Source organism: Vulpes vulpes, chromosome 12 (assembly GCF_048418805.1).
Source record: "Vulpes vulpes isolate BD-2025 chromosome 12, VulVul3, whole genome shotgun sequence".
Lineage (NCBI taxonomy): Eukaryota > Metazoa > Chordata > Mammalia > Carnivora > Canidae > Vulpes > Vulpes vulpes.
Window position 1 is genome coordinate 126,751,315 of NC_132791.1, and position 20,474 is coordinate 126,771,788.

Genomic DNA, 20,474 nt, shown 5'->3' on the forward strand with positions numbered 1-20,474 from the left:
GGCTGAAGGTGGCGCTAAACCACTGAGCCACCCAGGGATCCTCCGCCTTCTATTTTAATTTAGAAATTCTGCCTTGCCCAGCTTGGACTACTTCAGCACAAACTGGTATTTGTTTAATAACTTGTTATGTCAGCTCGTTACTCATGTTAATCATGGTTCCGGTTTGATTTGGACATTGGGGAATTGCTAAATCTATTTAATGAATTACACATGAGTCTGTAGCATTGTCCTTGACACCATAGCTGTGCAATGGGTACCATGAGGTATGGGAAGGGAACTGAGATTTTTGTAAGTGCTTACTGTGGACAATTGCTCTTTTTCATTGTGCTCCTCTGGACTTGAGTCTATTTGTGAAATGAGCAGGACTAATGAATTTGTGCTGCCCTCTCAACCCAAAGATTCCTTCTTGACTAAACCAGGGAGATTTTTGGCTAACTGAGGTTGAACTGTATAAGCCTTCTATTTTTAGGAGTCGTGGGAGAAATGTTATCTAAAAATGCAGTTGTTTGTGTGCTTCAGCTAATGAATAATTAGTACAGTATTATGAAAATAACTGCGTCTTTTGATAATTGGGGACTTAGATGTTTCCCAGAATTTTATAGTATTTCACACATTTCATATAGGTATAGGGGACTGGTAACAAATATCCTAACCTCAGGATGGATTCAAAAGTTATTGTGTTTTTCTATAAATCCCTAGGTCAGAATCTATTTTTTTTCTATAAATGTTCTCTAAAAAGCAAAGTCTACTGTTATGCATCAAAGCTTTGATCTGATTGAAGAATTGATTATTTTGTGTGTATGTTGGTCTACTAAATATCTATAGGTTGCCAGAAGTGCGTTTAGTGCAGGGTTTCTCAGACTCTGCAGGGTTTCTAGTCTACTTTGGACTAGAAAACGTTTTGTTGTGGGGAAGCTATCCTGGACATCTCTAGCTTGACTGAATAGGTGCCAGTAGCAGCTCTTCATCCCAGTTATTAAGATAAAAAATGTCTCAAGACATTGCCATGTGTTCACTGAAGGTCATAAACATCCCTAGTTAACAACCACTAGTTTACTATGAAGCAGCCTTCTTTAGTTAGGACATACTAGGCAGATGGATACAAATGTTACTGATTGGTTAAATTAATTAAATAATGTTAAATCTTGCCAAAGTGAATCTAAATTCCTCATTGAGAATTAAATGTATCTATTCTGTCTAAGTGCTAGATGTTCTTGATATATTCTGAGTGAGGCAGTCATTCACTTCCTTATATAGGCAGTAATTCTTGGGAAATCTTAATAAGTTGTCAAAAGAAATTCAAAGAAAATAGTCTGATGACTCGATTTGTAAGTTCCTCATGGTATCTCCTTACTTCCAAGATTAAATAATACTCTTAGTTTCATTTCACTATACAGTAGAGACAATGACAACAAATTTGTGCTTTTTGTGTGATTGTTGATATTTTTGTGCATGTTTTAAGTGGCCATCTAAGAGATAATGTTTTTTTTTAAATGACCATTTCTCCATCCACCCCCCCCCCCATCAGGGATATCAGGGTTTTAATCATGAGCATTTTTCAGTTTATAATAATTCTCATTTTGATAATTTGGTTTTTAAAAACCCTGAGGCCTTTTGAAAAGGAGGCAGTGGTGGAAGTCTATAAGCCTTCTATATAATTGGTGTGGAGTGTAGAGTCTTTTTCTCAAACAAAAAGCACAGAATAAAGAGGCTGTGAGATGTATCGATGTAATATTCACTTCTTTTTCTGCCTGCTTAAAGGGAGCAGTACAGTGATCATAGGCCCAAACTGACAATCTTAGTAACTGAGGTCTGGGTGTTTTTCAGGCAAGCCTGCATTACACAAGGAATTTAATATAAATAGGCCTTATAAAAGCAAAAAGAAACCTAAAGAAATATAATAATATTGTAAAATGCTTTCATAATTTTAGAGAAAGGTAGTTTATAATTATCTTGATTAAAAGGACTATTATTAGTCACTTTTTTTTTTAACCTTTTTTTAAACCCAAATAGACAATCACTCATCAGAAACAGGCCTACATTTTTCAGAAAGTTAGATTTCTTTAAAAAACTATTATCTCATTTATGCTTCCACTTAATATGGAAAAACAGAGACTAGATTTATGCTCCTAGCTTAAACGTTAAAAATCTGGAGAAAAAAATACAGTATAACAGCTTTTATGACACTGGCCACTAGGCAATAGAAAATAGTGATTCCTGAGGGATAGGAAACAAGTAAGATGAAACATATGATTTCCCTGGTATATTGCTTTGGGAACACCCAGGCTAGGGTGTGAGGAGGAGCAAACCAGAGGCATCCAACAAACCCCTGGAGTGGAAGAGATGAAGGTGAGAGTCTGGGGAGATCAGAGAAGCAAGAGGTCACAGGCAGAGTACTAGCAAGGAGGAAGCTGCAAAGAGACCACCAGAAATCTAGCAAGGGGCCTCCTATGTGTTTTGCAAAGCACTGATTATTGTCTATATGTGAGAAGATTACCTGAGCCCAAAAGGGAAAAACACCTGGAAGGACTAGAGGAAAAAGTTCCTGGCACTCACACAGGACCTGGAAAACAAAAACAAAAACAAAAACAAAAAAAACTGTTCCCATCAGAAAGACTGGAGAACCTCATAAAATCATAGGTACTGAGTACAGTACTCAAGAGTGTTCTTGCCTCAGTAGTGGGGAATAACTAGCCCTACATGAAATACTGCTCAGGACTTGCCCAGAAAATCTTGAAAAGCAAGACTTGAAAAAAAAATTATTTTCAAGTAACTTGACTATATATGTAGATAGAACTCAAGAATATTTATAAGAATATAAAGAAATTAGGGGCACCTCGGTGACTCATCCTTTGGCTTAGGTCATGATCTCACGGTCCTGGATTGAGCCCATGTCTGGCTCCCTGCTCCATGGGGAGTCTGCTTCTCCTTCCCCCTCTATCCCTCCCTACCACTCAGGCTCTCTTTCTCAAATAAAATAAAATCTTAAAAAAAGAATATAAAAAAAATCCAGCATCAACAAAGTCAAATTTATGATACCTAACATGCAACCAAAAATTAGTAGCATGCTGTAAAGCTGAAAAATATGACCCATAATGATGAGAAAGACCAATCAAAACTGAAATAGACTAATAGGTTATAGAATTAACAGACAAGAGTATTAAAACAGTTATTTTAACTATATTCCATGTGTCAAAAGGTAATTTGATATCTGAAAAAAAAAATTGGTAAATTGAACTTCTAGAGATGAAATTCACAATGCCTGAGATGAAACATGCACTGGATGACATTAACAAATGATTAGATATTAGAAAAGAAGATATTAATGAATTTGAAGACATTACAATAGAAGTTATCCAAAATAAACAGAAAAAACATATATATATATATTTAAAGGTTTCATTTATTTATTCATGAGAGACATGGGGTGGGGGGGAGGGGGAACAGAGACACAGTCAGAGGGAGAAGCAGACTCCATGCAGGGAGCCTGGTGTGAGACTCAATCCCGGGACTCCAGAATCACACACTGGGCTAAAGGCAGCGTTAAACTGCTGAGACACCCAGGCTGCCCCCCCCAAAAAAATATTTTAAATGAATAAATTGTTCAATCATGGAAATACTTCAAATATCCTGATATACATATATTTGGAATCTCTGAGAAAGAAGTGTGGATAGAAAAAATATTCAAAGAAGTAATAGCTGAAATTCTTCCAAATTTGATCATGCAAAATACTAAACAAACCCCAAATATAAGAAACATGAAGAAAAGAACATCAAGATAAATCATAGCTAAATTTGCAAAACTAGCAAAAATATTAAAACTTAAAGAAGCCAGAAGAAAAAAGATCTATTACACATGAAAGAACTAAGATAAGCATGGCAGCAGTGTTCTCATAGGAAATAATGCAAAGGAGGAGACAATGAAGCAATAGGACTAAAGGATGGAAAGGAAAGAAAACAAAAAAAGATCAACCTAGAATTCTATACCCAGTGAAAATATTGGTCAGAGAGGAAGGCAAAATAAAAACTTTTTCAACTAAAGCTGAAAGAATTTATCTTTGGTGGACCTACGGTACAGAAAATGTTTAAGAAACTCTTGTAGACAGAAGGAAAATGATACCAGATGTAAATCTGGATCTACCCAAAGGAATGATGATCACCTGAAAAGGTAATGTCATGACCCTTCCCCTGGATGAGAAGGGTGTATCTTGCCCCATCATGAGTTAGCACACAAGGGTGCTCCTGATTCAGCTTCAGGTTTCCCAACAAATAATAGATGATAAGGCATGAGAAAGAACATGATGACACGGAACTGGTCTCTGCCAAACAGACCTTTCCTGACAACCCGGACCACTCACCTAGAGACTGTTACTAAAAGACTAATAAAATTATACTTTTTAGGGTTTCTGCATTTTAGAGTACTACTGATACTACACATTGGCCTTTATCCTAATTAAAATGATTGTTTTTGGGGATCCCTAGGTGGCTCAGAGGTTTAGTGCCTGCCTTCAGCCCAGGACATGATCCTGGAGTCCCAGGATCGAGTCCCCCACATTGGGTTCCCTGCATGGAGCCTGCTTCTCCCTCTGCCTGTATCTCTGTCCCTCTCTCTCTCTGTGTCTCTCATGAATAAATAAATAAAATCTTTTTTAAAAAACCAATTATTTTTAAAGCTGTAAAGTTGTGCCTTCTACATTAAGGTCTTTAATCTACTTGGATTTTTTTTTTCAACATGAATACATGGTTGATCCAGAGCAACTAATGGAAATGCCATCTTTTTCTCATTAATCAGAAGTGCCAACTCTATCATATATCAATCACTTATGTATGCATGGAAGTCTGCTGTGCTATCTCTTCTGTTAGTCTCTCTGTCTATACACAGTATTATGATATCTGTGCACTTATTAGATATGTTTATACTAATAGGAAAAATATACTTTTTTTCAAATGTACCTTGATTCTTCCCTAGCATGTTGGATTTTCAAATAAATGTTAGAATCATTTTTATAAAAGTACATGAAGAGGTTACTAAGAGTTGCAGCTAGATCACCTTGGTTTCAGCCTGTCTTATTAATAGTTGATAAGTACTGAACTCTCCAGTCCTATGACAAAGGTTAGTCACAGAATGACTTTTGTCTTTACAACTACAAGGGCAAAAGCAGACGTGGTAGTGAAGGGATGACACTTATGTAGGAGGCATTTAGGGGTCAGATCTCTTCCCTCTCTCCCACATTCACCTAGAACATCACTTCTTACTTGGTCAACATTAGCTTCGGTTATTTTGGTGCAGACCATGTAGAAGCAACTTCATTGCCATAAACACATTTAAGTGTATATCAACTGCATATTGAGGATTGCTTCAAGGTATGGGCCAGACTAATATTTATCAGATTCATGGAGTGTAAAATATACATAACTTATTTTTTAGGATTTTCAATAAACACTTCTTGACTGACTCAAGGGTTAAATTCTCTATAACTCCATTTTAATATAATGTTCAAGAAGAATTTTGACAGTTTATCAACATTTATCACTTACTGTGAATGGCCTGCTTTGCTCTAGGTACAGTACTAAGTACTGAATATTCAGCAGCAAGGAAATAGATATGGATCCTTCTCTCATAGGACAATTCAACACTTAAACAAAATAAACAGAAATATAAGTATTTAATTTATAATTGTGCTTAATTCCATGAAGGGAATAATATGGCTGTATGTAAAAATAACTAGAGGGAAAATAATATATTTTTATGTATTAGGACATATTATGTACAAATGAAAAGCAGTTTGACCTAGAATGGGATTTGCTCAGCAAATTAAACATAATTTTTCCTTTTAGTTAATTTATTCATTTATTCCACAGTATTCATGTTCATTGCCACTTTAATGGTCCAGATATCAGGCTCACAAAAATGACCAAGACACAGTTCTTGTCTTTGAGGAGATCCAAGTTCAGTGGCTTACATAATTACCTTTCACTAAAATAATTGCATACCAAAAGAAAGCATAAGTATATCCCTTCCATTTTTCTTTCTTTTTTAGATGAGGATAGGCATTCACTCGGGTTCTGTGCTCGCTGGAGTTGTTGGGGTGAGAATGCCACGATATTGCCTGTTTGGAAATAATGTCACTCTGGCAAGCAAATTCGAATCAGGAAGTCACCCTCGGCGCATCAATGTCAGCCCAACCACTTACCAGTAAGTGTTCTCTGGCTTCCTCTTCCTCCTGTCTATGGCCTTGCCTTGACCTAATGTCCTGTCATGTGTGAGACACTGTATTTTTTTTTTGATCCTGTCATTCTCTAAGGTAATAGGAGCAGATCCACTCAGTCTGAAAGATAGCAATTGTGACATAAACGTTTATTTGCACCCCAAGAGAGTACATGTAGAGCCTGACTTGACTGAGAGGTAAACATAGGTTTGTCATTTCCCATAGTTGCTGTCCTTTGAGATACACCTGTTTAAATACAGGAGAACAAATGTTGAAGATCTGCCTTACACAAAAAGTCTGCACATTTTCAAAATGTTCTTCAATATTTATAAAAGTCAAAAGAATGAGATAGAAAAGATATTTTGACTGCTTTTATTCTTTGGAATAACTAAGGTAAATAATGACTCTCTAAAGTACAGAGTAAAACTTCAAAGTCTATCTTACAGGTGATAAATTGGCAAGTCTACACATATAGCTGACAGATGAACACATCTGTATTTTGTACCTGGTAGATGTCCTCTCACCCACTAGTTACTACACTTCCTAGGGGGAGGGACCATGCCTGCTTTAGCTTATCATTATATTCCCAAAACTTGTAGAACATGCTTAACACATAATAAGCACTCTATAATATTTGTTGAATTAATGAATAAATGCATTGGTAGGTAGACTTCTCTAGAATAAGAAAACAGTATGACTATCTCCTATATATTAGACTTCAGTTTTGTGCTGTGCATTGGTGTGCAAGCTAATTGGCGCCATGATTTGGATAACTAAGAAATCATATTGTAAGACTGTAGACTGGAAATAGTGACCATTGATATTTTTCTTTTATTATTAATTTTTTATTGAAGTAAAGCATACAATCTTATATTAATTTCAAGTGTATGACATATTAGTCTGACAATCCTATACATTACTACATTACTCAGTATTCACATAATAAGTATAGTTAATTTAAGTCACCATAAAATGTTTTTATATTTTTGGCTACATTCCCTGTTGTATTTTTTCATCTCTGTGACTTATTTATTTTATATTGGAATTCTGTACTACTTTATCCCCTTTATCTACTTTACCAATCCTCCAACCCACACCCCTGATGGCAACCACCAGTTTGGTCTGTGTACTTAAGCATCAAGGGTTTTTTTGTTTGTTTGTTTGTTTGTTTGTTTGTTTTGGTCTCTTTTCTTATTTGTTTTGGTTTTTAGATTCCACATATAAATGAAATCCTATGGTATTTGTTGTTCTCTTATTTCATTTACTGACAAATACTGTAGTGTGGTGCGCAATGGGAGTGTCTCTCAATCAGATGGGGGCCTCTAAATAGGGCGATGATTGGCTGGAAGCCAGTAGCAGGGGAGGTGAAAGAATTCACCCGAGGCAGAACAAAGGAAGTAGAAATTTATTGAATACACTGCAAGGGAGTGGTGGGCAGGACAGCAGAGGGGAGGTTGTCTACTAGGAAGCAGTGGGTGGGGGCCACTTTTAAAGAGGGAAGGTAAGGAGGTATGGTAGCATATGTAATTCTCTCTCTTTTTTGGTAACTGTGCCCGGTTTTAAGTAGCCTATTAGTCAGCTAGGGCCTATGGATGTTTTGAGGTAGACTACCTGATGGGCCTGTGTGTAGTCAGCCAGTGGTCACTATGGTCCTTTCTGTTCCATTCCATTTCTCAAGCCTGTTTACCTAAAAGCAGCCAGTGGGTTGCCAATGAGATTTTCTTTTGCTAATAATTTCCTTTGCTGTGAAAAAGCTTTTAATTTTGTTCTTTTTTTGTTTGTTTTAAAGATTTTATTTATTTATTCATGAGAGACATAGAGAGAGAGGCAGAGACATAGGCAGAGGGAGAACCAGGCTCCTCAAGGGGAGCCCAATGCGGGACTCCATCCCACAACCCCAGGATCATGACCTAAGCCAAAGGCAGATGCTCAACCACTGAGCCACCTAGGCATCCCAAAACTTTTAATTTTGGTGTAGTCCCAAGTTTATTTCTGCTTTTGTTTCCCTTGCCTCAGGAGACATATCAGAAAAATGTCCAAGAGATTACTGCCTATGTTTCCTTTTAGAAGTTTTGTTTTCAGATCTCTCATTTAGGCTTTTAAGCCATTTTGAGATTATTTTTGTGTATGGTGTAAGAAAGTGGTTCAGTTTCATTCCTTTGCGTGCAGCTGCCTAGTTTCCTCAAAAACATTTTTTGAAAATTGTCTTTCCCTCATTGTATATTCTTGCCTCCTCTGTCACTGATTAATCAGCCATATATGTGTAGGTTTATTTCTGGATTCTCTAATCCTGTTCCATTGATCTGTGTGTCCTTTTTGGTGCCAGTTTGGTGTTTTGATTACTATAGGTTTATAAGTGTATCTTGAAATCTGAGATTGTGAGACCTCCAACTTATTCTTCTTTCTCAAGGTTGGTTTGGCTATTCAAGGCCTTTTCTGGTTCTTCACAAATTTTATTTGTTCTAGTTCTATAAAAAATGCTTGGGTATTTTGAAAGAGATTGCATTGAATCTATATATTGTTTTAGGTAATATGGACATTTTAACAATATGAATTCTATAAATCCATGAGCATGCTATACTTTTACATTTGTTGTTTCATCTTCAATTTCTTTCAATAATGTTTTATAGTTTTGATCATCTAGACATAGATGTGACATAGATATAGTCACATCTATGATTAAATTTATTCCTAGGGGGGAACCTAGGTGGCTCAGTGGTTGAGCATCTGCCTTTGGCTTAAGTCATGATTTCAGGGTCTTGGGATCGAGTCCCACATTGGCCTCCCCACAGGGAGCCTGCTTATCCTTCTGCCTATGTCTCTACCTGTCTGTGTGAAAAAAAGAAGTATTTATTTATTTATTCATTCCTAGGTATTTTATCCTTTGGTGCAACTGTAAATTGATTTCCTTAATTCAGGAAATTAGATGTGACACATACTTTATATGGATTTTGCATCTTGCAACTTTGAATTCATCTATCATTTCTAATAGTTTTTTGGTGGTGTCTTTAGGGTTTTCTGCATATAATAACATGGCATCTACAAAGAGTGACAGCTTCACTTCTTCATTAGCAATTTAGATGTCTTTCATTTCTTTTTCTTGTCTGATTACTATGACTGAGACTTCCAGTACTACCTTGAAACAAGAATGGAATCCTTGTTTTGTTCCTGTTCTTAGTGGGAAAGCTCTCAGTTTTTCAATATTGAGTATGATGATTGTCATACATGGCCTTTAATTATGTTGAGATGTGTTCCCACTAAACCCACTTTGTTGAGAGTTTTTATCATGAAAGGATGTTGAAAATATCAAATGTTATAACTGCATCTCTTCATCTGAAGATGAAGATGATCTTATGGTTTTTATTCTTTCTCATGTTAATGTTAAATATCATATTGATTGACTTGCACATATTGAACCACCCTTACATCCCTGGAATAAATTCCACATGATCATGGTGAATAATGTTTTTTAATATATTGTTGATTTAGTTGTGCTAATCTTTTGAGTATTTTTGCATCTACATTCATCAAACATATTGGTCTATAGTTAGTTGTTTGTTTTATATTTTTTTAAGATTTTATTTATTTATTGAGTCAGGGGAAGGAGCAGAGGGAGTGGAACAAGTAGACTCTGCTGAGTGAGGAGCCTGATGTGGGGCTTGATATCAGGACCCTGAGATCATGATCTGAGCCAAAACCGAGTCAGACACTTAACTAACTGAACCACCTAAGTGCCCCCCACCTATATTTTGTGATGTCTTTGGTCTGGTTTTGGTATCACAGTAATGCTGACCTTGTAAAATAAGTTAGGAACTTTTCTTTCCTCTTTTATTTATTGGGAAAGTTTGAGAAAAGTAGGTATTAACTCTTCTTTAAATGTTTGTAGAATTTACCTGTGAAGCCATGTGGTCCTGAACTTTTGTTTGTTGGGAGTTTGTTGATTATTGATTCAGTTTCTTTACTAGTAGTTGCTCTAGTTCAGATCCTCTATTTCTTCTTTTTTTTTTTTTTTAATTTTTATTTATTTATGATAGTCACAGAGAGAGAGAGAGAGAGAGAGGGAGAAGGAGGCTCCATGCACCGGGAGCCCGACGTGGGATTCGATCCTGGGTCTCCAGGATCGCGCCCTGGGCCAAAGGCAGGCGCCAAACCGCTGCGCCACCCAGGGATCCCCCCTTGATTCAGTTTTGGAAGATTGAATGTTTCTGAAATTTATCCATTTGACTAAGTCATTCAGTATCTTAGCATATAATTTTTCATAATATGTTCTTATAATCCTTTGAGTTTCTGTAGTGTCAGTTGCTATTTCTTCTCCTTCATTTCTGATTTTATTTGAATCTTCTTTCTTTTTCTCCTTGATAAATCTGGCTAAAATTCTTATCAATTTTGTTTATGTTTTTAGAAAACCAACTTTGGGTTTCATTGATCTTTTCCATTGTTCTTTTAGTCTCTATTTTGTTCATTTATGCACAAATATCTATTTCTTTCCTTCTACTAACCTTGGGTTTATTTGTTCTTTTTTTTTCTTCCTAGCTCCTAAAGTATAAAGTTAGTTTATTTGAGAATTCTCTTGTTTCTTGAGGTAGGCCTATATTGCTATAAAATTCCCTATTACTTCTTTGTTGCATCCCCATGATTTCGGACTGTTGTGTTTTCATTTTCCTTTGTCCCCATGTATTTATTGATTTCTTCTTTGATTTCTTGGTTGACCTACTGATTATTGAGTGGCATGTTGTTTAGCCTCTGCTTGTTTGTTTGGTGTGTGTGTGTGTGTGTATGTGTTTCAGATTTTTCTTATAATTGACTTCTGGTATCATACAGTTCTGGTTGGAAAACAATCTTGATAGGATCTCAATCTTCTTAAATTTACTGAAGCTTATTTTGTGGACTATCATATAATCTGTCCTAGAGAGTTTTCCGTGTGTGCTTAAAAAAGAATTTGTTTTCTGCTGTTTTGGGTTGGAATGTTCTGTATGTATGTCAGGTTCATGTGGTCTAACGTGTATTTCAAAGCTGCTCATTCTTTATTGACTTTCTATCTGGATGATCTATCCATTGATGTAAATGGGGTGTTAAGGCCTCTAATATTATTGTTTATTGTCAATTTTTATTTCTGTCTGTTAATATTTGCTTTATGTATTTTGGTGTTCCTTTGTTGTATACATAGATATTTATAATTGATATGTCCTCTTGATGGATTGTTCCCTTTATTGTTATGTAATGGCCTTCATCATTTCTTGCTACAGTCTTTGTTTTGAAGTTTATTTTGCCTGATATAAGAATTGATACTCTGGCCCTTTGTGCACTTTCATTGCATGGCATATGTTTTTCTAGCACCTCACTTTTAGTCTACATGTATTTTTAAGTGTGAAGTGAGACTTGTGGGCAGCATACATATGGGTCTTGATTTTTCTCATTTATTCAGTCATCTAGTGTGTTTTCATTGGAACATTTAGACCATTTACATTTAAAATAATAATTGATAGATACATATATACTTGTTCATTGTTTTTTGGTTGTTTTTATAGTTCTTCTATGTTTCTTTCTTCTTCTCTTGCTCTTTTCCTTGTGATTTGATGGCTTTGATAGTGTTATGCTTGGCTTTCTATTTTTTTGTATATATATTATAGGTTTTTGATTTGTAGTTACCATGCATTCATATGTAACATCTTATGTGTATAGCAGTCTATATTAAGTTGATAGTTGCTTAAGTTAAAACACATTCTAAGCACTAAATTTTTATTCCTCTTCTGTGTTTTATAATGTCATATTTTATAACTTTTTATTTTGTGTATTCTTTGACTAATTTTTGTAGATATAATTGATTTTAACAATTTTGTATTTTAACCTCAATACTGACTTTATAAGTGACTGATCTAATTTTCACAAGTAAAATTTACTTGTGAAATTTTTTCCTTTCATAATTTTCTTTCAGTTATGGCCTTTCCTTTATACTTAGAGAATTCTCTTTAACATTTTGTATAAGGCTGGTTTGTGGTGATGAATTCCTTTAACTTTTGTTTGGGAAATTCTTTATCTCTCCTTCTGTTCTAGATGATAGTCTTGCTGGATAGAGTACATTTGGTGTGGTTTTGGTGTGGCACTTTGAATATATCATGCTACTTTCTTTTGGCCTACAAAGTTTCTGCTGAAAAATCAGCTAAGAGTCTTATGGTGTTTCCCTTGTATTGTTTTTTGTTTGTTTGTTTTTGTATTGCAGCTGTAAGAATCTTTATCATTGCTTTTTGCTATTTTAATCACTATTTGTCATGGTGTAGACCTACTAAGTTTATCTTGTCAGGGGCTCTCTGTGTTTCCTGGGCCTGGATGTCTGTTTCCTTCCCCAGATTTAGGAAGTTTTCAACTATTACCTCTTCTAATAAGTTTTCTTTTCCCTTCTTTATCTCTTCTCCTACTGTGATCCACATGTTATTATGCTTGATGATGTTGCTTAGCTCCTTTAACCTTTTCTCATTTATTACTTTTTTTTCCTATTTGCTGTTCAACTTGGTTGCTTTCCATTACCCTGTTTTCCAGATTGCTGATCCATTCTCCTTCATCCTCTCATTTGCTATTAATTCTAGGTAGTGTATTTTTTATTTCATTAATTGAATTCCTTAACTCTGAGAGGTTTTTTTCTATTTTCTGTCTCATTGTTGAAATTCTCACTTATTTCATCCACTCTTTTCTCAAGTCCAGTGAATATCTTTATGACCCTTGCTTTGAATTCCTTATTAGGCATATTGCTTAACTCCATTTCATCTAGTTATTTTACAGTGATTGTGTCTTGTTCTTTCATTTGGGACATTTTCCTTTGTCTCCTCATTTTGTCCGACTCTGTGTTTGTTTCTATGTATTAGGGAAATCAGCTATGTCTCCTGGTCTTTAAAGTCTTATGTAGAAGAGGTCATGTGGTGTCCTATAGTGATAGCCCCCTGGTCACCAAAGCTAGGTGCTCAGGGGTATTCCCTTTATGGACCACATGTACCTTTCCATTGTGGCTGAGCCGTGATTGCCTCCAGCCCAGCCCAACCTGCTGCCATTACCTGCTTTGCATCATGTGGGTGCACTGAGCAATATTTAGTTTCCCCATTGTTGCTGTGGGCTCATTAGTGGGCAAGTTTGGAAGTCCAGCTGGCTGTCTGCAATTAGGCTTTCTGCCAGAACTGTAGTTATCACCAAAGGGCGGGGCTTGCTCCTTACAAATCTGAGAGGTTCTCATCCGTGTGTGTGTGGGGGGGGGGCAGTGGTCGTACTCTCTACAATTAGTATCTTTGCCACAGCTGTTGGCACCCTAAATGGCAGAGATTACTGCCTCTGCATACAGCCAAGAGGCCAGGATGCGGGAATTGAGGGCACTCTGGGATGTGGGGTTATTTTGCCCCTTCCCCAGTGCAAAGTCATTTGGGAGTGGTTCTCGCCCATGCTGGAGCTGTTTACAGGGTGTGGCAGGGCAGCTGCTGCTTTGGGAAGATGTCTGCTAAGGTCAGTGGGTTGGATTATAGTGTCCACAAAGTGTTAATGCTGGCTTCTGCAAGTGTCCAGCTACCTAGGCTGGGGGAGGGGGAAAATGATGCCCACCAATGCTTTCCTTCCTGGAGAAATCTCTTGAAGATCTCTGCCCCTCCAGAACATATTCTGAGATGAGCAAATAAATCTCCTTTACATGTACCCCAAGCTCTTTGCAAACTGCTGCTTCTGTGTTGTTTCTCAGGGAGAGTTATTATGCTGGCTCTTTAAGGGTAGGGTATCAGTTTCCTATTGCCTTCTATGCTTGTGATGTCTCTTCCACTTACAATTAGTCTTGCTGGGAGTTTGGTTCCCAAATCCACCTCTCCTGTCCTATTCAATGTGGCCTCTTCTCAAGGACTAATTGTGCAAGGTCTCCTCTGCCAGTCCTTAGGTCCTTTTCAGAGTTAGTTTTGCAGATATATCTATTATCTTAGTGCGTCTTGGGTGAGGGTGAGCTCAGGATCCTCCTGCTCTGCAATCTTCCCTGAGTTTCCCTTGATTTTTGAAATTATATCTTTAAAAAATTGTATATATATAACGAAAGTTTATGATAACAAAATGGTGATATTTTGAAAATTTTGATGTATCTATGGAGAAAGTTACTCTTTTAGATGAAAAATATATCCAGATTTCTGAGGTGATGAGAAAGGAACTGCAATTTCAAATATAAATTCAAGAGAAAGTTGCTTAAGAACTACCTGTCATTTAAAGGGTATTTATATAAGGGTTTTGCCTCTTTTAAACTTATTCCACTTTTTCTAACACGATTCTGGGCATACAGATGATCTGACAGTTTTCATGTTAAAATGTTTCTATTTTTAAAAATGATATGTAAAGAATGGATTAAGTATTTGAGAAGTTTGTGCTCTTAGCTGAGACATGATAGCTGTAGATGGCTTTGTTTACATGTGAACAATAAAGGAACCCCTACAAGCCACACAGGACCTGTGTACTTGCATCCTGCCTCTTTCATAATCTTTTTCATACTGAGTTTATGATGATCCTCGGTAAGGAGGATCTTTAGGCCTGAATCATTTCAACCACTGTAGGCACCAAAACATTTTGTTGTGTTACTGTCTGTCCCCTCTCCCACCCACAAAAAATCAAATAGAGCCACAGGCAGACACATCGAGCTGCCATATGCATAGATTATAAAATATATTTTTTCTGATTGGCCCAAACCATGTCATTCTTACTAATGTTTTATAAAAATATTTTTACGTTTACTGTATTTTACACAAAATCCTTTTCTTCCTACTACCCTGTGTTCCCCCCTCCTTCCCTTCTTTCAGCAAACACTTGTGGGAACCTCCTATATTCCAAGCAGTATGATAGGTACCAATGCTACAATTATATTCGTAAATAGGATGTAGCATAAATAGGATCTCTGCCCTCAGGTATGAGATCAGAGACTAGATGATAAATGTATCTGAGAAAATTAATTACAATAGAATAGTGCTGAGGTGAAGTAACCACAATTAGAATGTTGGAGCAACAGGAGCTCCAGCATTGGGCTTAAATGAGGCTGGTAGGTCATGTTGACAGATTTCAGACTAACACTAAGAATTAAGAAGAGATACTTAAGCAGAGGAGTGACTTGATCAGATTTGTGGTTTAAAAATCTCCAAGGTTGTAGAAAGGAGAACAGATTAGGGGGTACAGAAGGGTAACACTCCATTGATTGAGAGCAGATAATCTTATCCCCATTTGACTGATGGGGGCACAACTTGATGATACTGCAATCTCCTTTTGCTATTTCTACTTGTCTTCCCATGCTTCAGAAAGCATTTGGACTCAGTGACCTTTGACATCCATTTAAATCAGAGATACCATTACAAACAATGCACATTGGACCTGGCAATGATCTCAGTGTGACTAAGTACCTTGTGTTGGTTTATTCTATGCTAATCTGCACAGTTCAGTCATGTGTAATTGTTGTGTTTCATACTGCACAAGGTGATTAGTGACCCACATTTGTAGAATGTACTTCCCCTTTCCAAGGATGTTGAGAGTTAACCAGGATTGAATTCTCAGGGACATTCTCTATAAGGAGGCAATTTGCACTTTTTTAGAGAAAATGGCAACTTGAGAAATAAAACTGAAAGTTTAGCTCATGAAAGCTTGAAATTCCCACTTTTCCTTCCTGAATTAAATCCTGTAGAATGTCCAGTATTGTCTTTTATCTTGAAATCTTCGGAGACATTTATATTCATTTTATTTTTACTAAGACTATATGATTATCATAAACATTGAATGGATTATTTGCATATTATGATAAACTGAAATAATTTTCTGAATTTTTTTATTCCATATACATTTTGCCTGAAATAGTATTTTTTAAGTCAATGAAATTTTATAAATATTTTGAAGCGCTAAAAATTAAAAGGAGCAATACCTATGATCTCACCACTGATTTAATACATTATTATATTTGCCTCAGCTATAGCTTAATGAAATACAACCTTTCCTTTGGAATTAATTGTGACAAACATCCAAATGAGTTTGGTGTGTTTAAAGTTCACTGTTTTGTGCATTAACTTTCTTAAAAATATCCATGTACAATAGAATTTTATGTATTTTCATTTGCAAAAGGGATATCTCACTATATGAAAGTTTCTCTAACATTGGTTTTTATTTAAACAAAACTTTGTATGTTTTTTATCAACACAATGATGAGACATATGGCTCTAGCTCATCATTTTAATTATTATACTCCATCGTATGACTGTACCATATCCTAATATTCCTTTGTCTGTTCCTCTGTTGATTGACACTTTTTTCCTAATTTTTAACTATTACAAAGTGTGTTTCTATGAAATCATTTGCTTGTAATTACCTAAGGCACTTTTCATTTCATATCATGTAAATTGAGTTTCTTTTGTAAAGTTGGAATAATTGGGTATTTTCTCAGAATTTTGTGGACATAAGGAATAAAATTTAAAAATTTAAAAATCAGAGTCATAACTTCTATATAGTCTTCATTTTTAGACTTTTCATGTGCGAGTCATCTTTGTTGCATGCAGTAATGGCCAAGGACCATTCCTTTTACACCTAGAGCAGTTTATTACTTGTTTTATTTCTGGGAAAAAAAGAAACAGTTAGTTTTTAGTTTTCCATGTTTGATGTTTTCCCCCATTTTCTCCAATAAATGTGAAGTTTATACCCACCCATCTCTATTCTCACTCATCCCAGTTTTGAAATAGTGCACACATAATAAACACTTGTCTCTTATCATTATGTTACTGATCTATGAAACTAAAATAATTGATTATATTAAGGATAGTTTAGCAAATTTTGAAATGGCATGAATTATCAAATGATTTGCCTGAGCAAAATTAATTTGCTTGCTAATTGCAAAATAAAAATGTGCAAAGACTCTTTAATTACTGTGATAGGAAATTTTCCTTAACCTTCAAACATTTTTGCTTTTCTCATTTTACAGTTGATCTGCTTCTAGACTTTTCAAAATACCTATTTTTCATTCACTGTGAAAGTCCCTTTCTGTTAAAACCAAGTCACCGTCTAACTACTGCTATATGTAGAGCTCATCATATTAGGGGATCTGCAATGGATAGGATAAGGTAATGATTTGAGGGCACAATTTCCATGATCAGAGTGCTGAGGTTGGAATCCAGGCTCTAAAGCTTGATATCTGTGTGAAATTTAGTGCCTAAATTTCTTTGGCCCCAGTTTTTTCCTTTAAGATTAGTACCTGTTTTTAATAATTATTGTTCAGATTAAATATGTTGTTGATAAATTACCTAATACTTTGAACATAGTCAAAATTCATTTAATTGCTTCATCCCATTGTTTTTCTTATTGTAGTTGACACACAATGCTATGTTAATTTCAGGTGTAAAACATAGTGACTCAACAAGTCTATGTTACACTTACCACAAGTGTAGCTGCCATCTATGACCATACAACACTATTAAAATACTACTGACAGTATTGTCTGTGCTATACTTTTCATCCCTGTAACTTATTCCAAAACTGGATGCCTGTATCTACCACTTTCCTTCACCCATTTCCTCCCTACCTTACCCTCTGGCAACTACCAGTTTGTTCTTTATATTTATAGGCCCATTTCTGTTTTTCCATTTGCTTATTTTATTTCATACATTCCACATATAAGTGAAATCATATAGCACTTGTCTTTGTTTTATTTCCCTTACCATAATACACTCTAAGTCTATCCATGTTTTTACAAGGGTCAAGATCTTATTATTTCTTGTGGCTGAATAATATTCAGTTGGATATATACAACATCCTCTTTAATCAGTCATCTATTAATGGACATTTACATTGCTGCAGTAAACATGGGGTGCATATATCTTTTGGAATTAAAGTTTTCATCTTCTTTGGGTAAACACCTAGTAGTGAAACTACTGAATCATTTGATATTTCTAATTTTAATTTTTTGAGGAATCTCAATACTGTCTACTATAGTGTCTACACCATTTTACATTTCCACCAATAGTGCATGAGGTTCTCATTTTCTCCACATCTTTACCAACACTTATTTTTTGTCTTTTTAATACAAGCCATTCTTATGGGTATAAGGTAATATTTCACTGTGGTTTTGATTTACATTTGCCAGACGATTCGTGATGTTGAGCATCTTCTCAAGTGTCTGTCGGCATCTGTATGTATTCTTTGGAAAAATGTCCAGTCATGTCCTCTGCCCACTTTTTAAAATCAGATCTTTGTTTGCTTGATTTTGACTTGTGTAAGTTCTTTATTTTGGTTATTAACCCTTTATCAGGTAAATAATTTGTGAATACCTTCTCCCATCAAGTAGGTTGCCTTTTTTACTGTGCAAAAGGTTATTTTTATGTAGTCCTGCCACTTCATTTTTTTAATTTTGTTTTTTTTTGCTTGAGAAAACCTATGTAGAAAAATGATGATAAAGTTGATGTCAAAGAGATTACCACCTGAATTTCTTCTAAAAGTTTTATGGATATGGGTCCCACATTTAGATCTTCAGTGAATTTTAAGTTTTTGTGTATGAAGTAAGAAAGTGGTCCAGCTTTCCCACTGGTATTTATTGAAGAAACTGTCTTTCCTCCATTGTATATACTTGCCTTCTTTGTCATAGATCAAATAACCATGTGAATATGGGTGTATATCTGGAGTCTGTATCCTGTTCTATTATTAATCTATGCTATTTTGATTACTATAGCTTTGTAGTATATCTTTAAATCTATGAGTGTGTTACCTTCAGTTTTGTTCTTTTTCAAGATTATCTGTAGTTCCATATAAATTTTAGGATAATCTGTTGTGGTTCTGTAATAAATGCTATGGTATTTTCATAGGGATTGCATTAAATCTTCAGATTGCTTTGGGTAGTATGGATATTTTAATAATATTCCTCTATTTCATGAACGTGGTGTATCTTTCCATTTCTTTTTGTGTGTTGTCTTGAATTTCTTTCATCAGTGTTTTGTAGTTTTCAGAGTATAGGTCTTTCACCTCCTTGGTTCAGTTTCATCCCAGGTATTTGATTCTTTTTTTATTGCAAATGTAAATGGAATTGTTTGCTTAATTTCTCTTTCTGATACTTTGTTATTAGTGTACAGAAATGCACCTAATTTCTCTGTTAATTTTGTATCTTGCCACATTTTGAATTCATTTAACTGTTCTAATAGGTTTGGTGACATCTTTAGGGTTTTATATATTGTGTCATCTGAAGTACTGAAAGTTTTACTTCTTTCTTACCAATCTGGATGACTTTTATTTCTTTGTCATTTGACTGTATCATTAGGACTTTACATTGAATAAAAATGCCAAGAGTGGACATTCTTGTTTTGTTCCCGATCTTAGAGGAAAAGCTCCGTTTTTCACCAATGAGTATGATGTTAGGTGTGTTTGTTTCATACATGGCCTTTATTTTGTTGAAGTATGTTCTCTCTAAAACTACTTCATAGAGTTTTATCATGAAGTATATACAATTTCATCAAATGCTTTTTCTGTAACTACTAAGATGACCATCCACATTGCTATTGTGGCGTGCCTATTGATTGGATTGCAGATATTGAACCATCCTTGCATCTCTGAAATGAATTCTACTTGATCCTGGTGAACGATTATTTATTTATTTATTTATTTATTTATTTATTTATTTATTTACATTTGTTTTAATTTAAGTTCAATTTACCAACATATACTTTAACACCCACTGCTCATCCTATCAAGTGCCCTCTTATTGCCCATCACCTAGCTACCCCATCACCCCTGCCCACCTCCCCTTCCACAATCCTTTGTTCATTTCCCAGAGTTAGGAGTCCCTCAAGGTTTGTCTCCCTCTAATTTTTCCGACTCAGTTCCCTTCCTTTCCCTTATAATACCTTTCACTATTTCTTATATTCCATGTATGAGTGAAACCATATGATGATTGACCTTCTTCGATTGACTTGTTTCACTCAGCATAATACCTCCAGTTCCATCTATGTCAAAGCAAATGGTTGCTTTGGGTAGTTCTAGTTCTACGGGTAGAACTATGGGTAGTTCTAGTTCTATGGGTGCTTCTAGTTCTAGGTCCTTTCTGATAGCTGAGTAGTATTCAGCTATCTTTAATCATTCATCCATCAAAGGACATTGTGGCTGCTTCCACAGTTTGGCTACAGTGGACATTGCTACTATAAACATTGGGGTGCAGGTGTCTTGGCTTTTTACTGCATCTGTGTCTTTGGGGTAAATCCCCAGCAGTGCAATAGGGTAGCTCTATTTTTAACTCTTTGAGGAACCTCCACA

General features: G+C 35.5%; 1 protein-coding gene across 1 annotated transcript in view; it reads left to right on the forward strand.

Annotated features, from left to right (window-relative positions):
• GUCY1A2 (guanylate cyclase 1 soluble subunit alpha 2) overlaps positions 1-20,474 on the forward strand; it is a 319,325-nt gene that overhangs the window by 267,524 nt on the left and 31,327 nt on the right. Inside the window, exon 7 of the mRNA XM_072729914.1 lies at positions 6,042-6,196. Within this exon, the coding sequence (XP_072586015.1) occupies positions 6,042-6,196 (155 nt within the window). The remainder of the gene's footprint in view (positions 1-6,041; positions 6,197-20,474) is intronic.